This window comes from Eleginops maclovinus, chromosome 15 (assembly GCF_036324505.1).
Source record: "Eleginops maclovinus isolate JMC-PN-2008 ecotype Puerto Natales chromosome 15, JC_Emac_rtc_rv5, whole genome shotgun sequence".
Classification (NCBI taxonomy): domain Eukaryota; kingdom Metazoa; phylum Chordata; class Actinopteri; order Perciformes; family Eleginopidae; genus Eleginops; species Eleginops maclovinus.
Genome location: NC_086363.1, coordinates 20,581,220 through 20,587,685, shown reverse-complemented (window position 1 = coordinate 20,587,685; position 6,466 = coordinate 20,581,220). Strand labels below are relative to the sequence as shown.

General features: G+C 39.5%; 1 protein-coding gene across 1 annotated transcript; it reads left to right on the top strand.

Moving 5' to 3' along the window:
- Window positions 1-292: 292 nt before the first annotated feature.
- rpf2 (ribosome production factor 2 homolog) lies at window positions 293-5,710 on the top strand. Its single transcript, XM_063902800.1, has 10 exons — window positions 293-440; window positions 1,201-1,333; window positions 2,020-2,057; window positions 2,302-2,341; window positions 2,426-2,507; window positions 2,756-2,832; window positions 3,796-3,895; window positions 3,991-4,093; window positions 4,292-4,436; window positions 5,198-5,710. Exons 1-10 carry the CDS (start codon window positions 421-423, stop codon window positions 5,381-5,383), a joined length of 924 nt encoding a protein of 307 aa, XP_063758870.1. The 5' UTR covers window positions 293-420; the 3' UTR covers window positions 5,384-5,710.
- The last annotated feature ends 756 nt before the right edge of the window (window positions 5,711-6,466 follow it).

Below are 6,466 nucleotides of genomic sequence, written 5' to 3'. Positions count from 1 at the left end.
TGAACTAAAGTCTGATTTAAGGGAGATTATATTTACCATCATTAATCCAGATCTGTAAAGTAACTAAAGGGATTAAATACATGTAAAAAGTACACAATTTACCTCTGAACTGTAGTGGAGTATAAAGTACTTTACTAAATGTACTTAGTTACTTTACACCACTGGATACAACTTATTATAAGGTATAACAAATTAGATGATTACACAAACACACACATCTATACAGACTGCGTTCATTGTGGAAAGTCAGTTAAAACTAGGTGGCGCTAATTCACGTGAAGCAGGAATTCAGCCGCAGATCCACCAACAAAGAAGAAAACTCCCAATGTTGTCTTCCTGTTTTCACTCACGTGGAAGAAGAAACCCATCGTGAGAGCTCGTGCAGCTTGTGTCCGACAGAAACACGACCAAAGACAGAAAATGACGCATGACGGTGTAATGTAAGTGTGACACTGTGAAATAACTCACCGTGTTCAGGTCTGTACTGTTTTGTTGTGCAGCACTCGACCAAACTCACTTTGTTAAGTCTGCTAACGTTAGCCTAGCATAGTTGGCACGCTGTTGCTTAACACCTACTGTAAAGATGTACCTACTGCCATACAGAAGGACTTACTGTAAGGCTAACAGAAGGCAGTCCAGGTGCATCACTTATCTGTTATATATTATCTATTTAGGCTTTGAGCAACAGCCATGGTGAGGCTGAAACACAGTGCAAAGAAAGATATGATTTGTATGACCTAGCATAAATGTGTGCTTTTCTTCTTTATACTAACTAATATGTTAGCTTATTCTGTGTTATAGCATGCCTGTTTGTTTACCTGCTCTGCTACTTTTGCTGTAACAATGTACATTTACCCGCTGTGGGACTAAAAGGATTTCTGATGATTAGGGTTATGGTATATTAGGGATGGAAATATACTTAATTTATATTTCTGATTGTATAATTGTACTTGGTTGTTTATGTGTACAGTTGTATTTAAATTTAAGTTCCGTATTATAGTGACCTACCGTACCCCTGGCTTCGCCTCAGATGAAATTAGCAAATTGTATGGATGACCATCAATAACCTGCAACATTACACATTTAACCATAAAGCCCCTGAGGATCAATGCCATGTTGACATATGTTTTCCTACATTCTGCGACATGGTATTTTGTTTAGCATCGTGTCATCTTCCCTTGTGTTTGTGTCTTCCCTCAGAAAACCTAAAACAAAGCGCTCCAAGCGCTTTCTGGACAGCAGAGCGCCCAAGCTGACTGAGGATGTGAAGACAGCCATGATTATGAAAGGGGGCAACGCCAATCAGACTGTTACCCAGGCCCTCAAGGACATAGTGAGTAACCTGGAGATGTACTGGGTTAGAAATGTATTTCACACAGCTGCAATGTGTGAATGTCTTTCTTTGAAAGCACAGAAGAACAGTGTTTTATTCAGATGCTGATATGGGTGTAATTTGACCTCAAGCATCCCTCACATTACCACGTGTGTTTTACATTGGACAGGTTGAGCTGAATGTTGTGTTTTAGTGCGCTGTGTGATGTGACTCTATTAGATAAACTGAGAACTCAAGCAGGATGTAAAGTCACATAGAAATAGTAAATGAAGCCAATGGCTTGTGTTGCTTTTTCTAGCAATCTCTACAATAAAGTGATATACAGCTCTGTAAAAAATTAAGAGACCACTCCAAATGTCAGTAGTTTATAGAATACAATACAAATAAACATAAAACTCAAAGACATACCTATAAATAAAACAAGAGATAATGATAATGCTGAAGTGGTATTTTTTCCCGCGGCTGTATGTCATAACGTATTTGTTTTGCGAGTAAGAACTACTCCAAGGGAACCCCGGCTGTGAAGTAAAAGACATTTAAATTGAGAGTAAGGGTTACCTGGTCAGGGTCTTTGATGAGTTCTGTGACACAGATTATCAGTAATACTGATGATTTGCTGATCAATTTCCATGAAAGCTGCTGCCTCACTAGCAGGATTATGAATTCAAACATGTTTTTTCCTGCAGTACTCTCTGAAGAAGCCCAATGCTGTGCTGTACAAGAAGTAAGTGAAAATGCCACTTTAACACTATATTTTCGTTTTCAAATAAGTTAAATGATCAAAGAACGAGCCTTCAGTTGTATGGGCTAACATCAATATTCCTGGCACTGATTCCACTGAGAATGAGAGAGAATTGAGCAGGATTCCTGGTGTCTTCTTGCTTCCTTTTTTTTTTTTGGAACAGAGCCGGCGAGTGTTAGGAAGCATTAAGTAATGACTGTCTATTAAATCTGTTTTTGCTGTTCAGGAAGAACATAACACGACCTTTTGAGGACTCAACATCACTCGTAAGTTTAAAGCTTGATTACAGTTAAAACATTAATGTTTTCCAGTGAAATCACTCATCATTCTTATCTTTTGAACTCCATCAGGAATTTTTCTCTAAGAAGACAGACTGCTCTCTGTTTCTGTTTGGCTCCCACAACAAGAAACGACCCAACAACCTTATATTTGGTAAGCTGTATTTTCTCTTGTCCTACATAACTCACACAGACATGTATTTAGACATGTGTTATTTTCTGTGATATTGAAGAATCATCACATCCTGACTGTAAGGGGTCAAGTACCAGCCTACTGTAAACATTTCTTATTATACAAATATGGAAAACAGGAGACAGATATCCAGACTATTCACGCTTTCTTTCAGAACGTTAATCTTTGAAGCAGTGCATGCTGGATGATATGTGTGTCACTGTTTGCAGGACGCCTGTTTGACTTTCACGTGCTGGATATGGTTGAGCTTGGAGTTGAGAAGTACGTTGCTCTGAGTGAGATCAAGGTAAGCTCAGCGTCAGTAACCTGTGTTTTCTCTGTCACACTGGGATGTAGGGTCGATGCGAGTGTGGGCCCTGTTTAAACTATTTTTTTTGCCTGTTTAGTTATGTAGTTTACTACGTTTGATATACATTGAACGCTGACTTTTTTAGCAAAATCCACTTTTTCATGTCTTTTCTACATAAATGTGTCCCCTCTGTGGTAAGATTTAAAGCGTTTCAGGAAAAAATATTCTCTCTCTTTGTCCTGATCCATCTTTATAAAAAGCTGTCTGAAAATGAGCTGATCAGATTTGGCCACTTTGTGATGTCACTATGTTATATACAGCTGCGGAAAAAATTGAGAGCACTTCAGCATTATCATTTTCTCTTGTTTTACTATTTATAGATATGTCTTTGAGTTAAATGTTTTTAAATTTTTCATTGTGTTCTATAAATTACTGACATCATTTCTCTGTGTTGGAATTCAACAGTCACTGGAATGGCTGCCAAACATGTAGAGATAAAGATTTAAGAAACATTTTGAGGGGTCTCAAAAAATTTTCTGGAGCTGTATATTTGGAGAACAATAATAATAATAATGATTGAAAAAGCTAAGAATCATCCTTTTCCAAATGGGGTGAATGAGGGTGATATTACAAGGTAATGTGTGGTGACTATAGCCACTCGATATCACAGAGGGAATGCTAAACTGTGATTTAATGGTTGGGCGTGTGCGCTCTCCAATGACGAGGAAGTTATTGCTTTTTTATACCATTTTTAATTTATCCAAAAGCAGCGTGTATGACAAGTTAGTGAACATGTTTTCCCTGAGTCAAGGATCTGTCTGAACCTTTTTCCAGAGGTGTAGATTAGTATTGGATAAAAAGATGACATGTTAGTCCCAGAAACATACACCAAATGCAGTCATTATGTTCTGTGCAGTGTTTTGATGATGAAATTCCACAATATATCTGTTTCTATTGCAGAACAGTAAATGTCCTGAGGGGACCAAACCCATGCTAGTGTTTGCAGGAGATGCGTTTGAAACGGACAACGAGCACAAACGCCTTAAGAGTCTGCTCACAGGTAAACAATTATAATACTCAGGGAATGCATCTCTAGATTTCATTTAGGTGAAAATTGTGTTTTTGTGCTAATAACAGTTACTGTTCCCCTCTCAGACTTCTTCCGAGGTCCCACCGTGACTGCTGTGCGACTGGCAGGGTTAGAACACGTCCTGCACTTCACAGCCCTGGATGGGAAGATCTATATGCGCAGCTACAGGTAAAATAAATGTGCTCAAAAATGTTGTGAAGAAAAGAAGTTCTGTGTGTAAAATAAATGAATTTTCTCCTTAGCCACTCCTGTCTCAATCCTCTTTTAGATCCTTACTGTATGAAAATCAGACCTTAGTACACCAGGCGGCACCACATGTTTCTGTTCCACCCCCTACCACAGAGATGTTAATATTTGTCATTGCAGGAGTGTGTTGAAGAAGTCCGGGTGCCGCACGCCGCGGATAGAGATGGAGGAGATGGGGCCATCATTTGACCTGGTCTTAAGAAGAACACATCTGGCTTCAGATGACCTGTACAAACTAGCTCACAGACAGCCCAAAGCTCTGAAGGTAACAATCTGCTGTCTCCCGGCTTGGACAGGAGATGGAAATGACTATGTTGATTTGTGTTTGCTTAATCAAAGTCTGTTATAGGCAGATAAATGGCCCTACGAGGCTTTCCTGCTCATGTTGTGGTTACTCTTTCACAGCATAGTACAGCTGTGCTTCACTCGGCTCACCTTTGCTACAAAGTACTTCTCAGAATATAGTTTTCCACCGCACTTTGGACATTTTAAGGTTCACTACATGGTTTTTCCAGCTTTTAATTATATACCTGGGTGAAATAATTCCAAAATATGTTATCACACTTCATAGCAGTTTGCTATGATTGACACATTTCCTAAAGTAAAACAAAATAAGAGTGGAATGGAGAAGGGAAAACACGGCACAAGATCCGGACTCTGTGTTCATTACAATGTTTACCCTGATGATGGCACCAGAGGAAAGGTCACACTGTTGCTTAGCTTTGTCGAACTGTCAAATTATATTTTAACATGCTCTGTTTAAATGACAATAATAAAACTTAATAGTGTTATTTTGGAACCTGACATATTGGAGGACTCTGTTGGTATCCTCTGCCTTTAGCTTCTCGCAGGTGATCTTTTCTCAAGAATGTTTCCCAAAGAACCTGAGAGATATCCAGGCCTTTATCACCACACAGTGAGACTGCTGTAATTCTTGGTTGTGGGAGTTTTTCTCACTGGAAACAGATAATGCAGGGTGTATTATTCAAACTGACATGTTTATGCTTCTCTTTATCACTGTTACAGGTCAAGAAGAAGAAGAACATTTCCCATAATCTCTTTGGCACCAAGTTTGGCCGTGTCCACATGCAGAAGCAGGATCTGACCAAGCTGCAGACGCGTAAGATGAAAGGTCTGAGGAAGAGGAAGGGGGAGGCGGTCGCTGAAGACCAGGATGCACAGGCACCCAAAGTGGTCAAAGTGGACAGCTGAGGTTTAGCAGCTGAACTGACTCCCTGTTTATCAGACTGACATGTTCTGCTCCTTGACACCCTTTACTGTCCTGTAAGCAGCCCCCAGGCAGAGGGGAGACACATCTATTATATTATTGTTTTACTCATTACATGTGACTTCTTTGTCTTGAGCATCATGACTGTGCTGTCTCAGTTCTCCGGTCAAACTCATGAGCATCAGGACTTGGGTTATGTGGAAGTCGGCCTGAAACTGTTTCTGTTTCTTCTGTAACTTGTAGAGAGTGTGTGAACTGTGATTTCACTGTCAGCTTTCGCCTTTAGAAAAATTAAAGACTGTAACCTGTCAGGTTGTTTGGAGCCTCATTTATTTGAATTTGTTTAAATCTATTTTATGTGTATTTTCTTTCCCGTTTTCCGTAAACACCAATGTTTCGTAAATATGGGAAGTGTATTATTTTACAGCAACGTTAGTCAGAGTTTAAGCCAATCAGTGACAAACCATGAAACGATTATTTATGGGTGATCTAATGAAGGTGAACACTGCTGCGCGTCACGGCAGTGCGTTCAGTGGGTCATCTGGAAGGAGTTCATAAAGTGATCCGTGAACAATCTGAATATCTTTATTGCCATCATACAAGTGTATACCAACTTTTATTTGGCATTTCTCACTGCAGTAATAAAAAACACAAATAAATCAAAGCAGAGTTGGCAGCAATGAAAATGCAATGGCAATATTTACAAATTTTACAGACTATAAAATGTAAATGTGCAAAATAGCCATAAATATTTATAAATGTTGTGTCTGAGGGGTGGAGGTGTATGTTCTTAGCTGCAGTGTGTTCTGTGGTTGGATAGGGAAGAAGCTTTTCCTACGATCAGCTGTTGGCAGCAGGTACTGTAAGAATCACACACCTTTATTCATCAGTGTACTTATTAGCTGACCATGTTTGACTGATTCTGGCTGGAGTGTTGATCGACAGTAGTTGCATAAACTTCAAAACGAGCCACAACTGTGCACGCAAGAGCCAGCATAGTTGTGCTCCGGTACTTACAAAGATAGCACTACACCCTGAACAACTACAGCACCAACAAGCATAGGCTA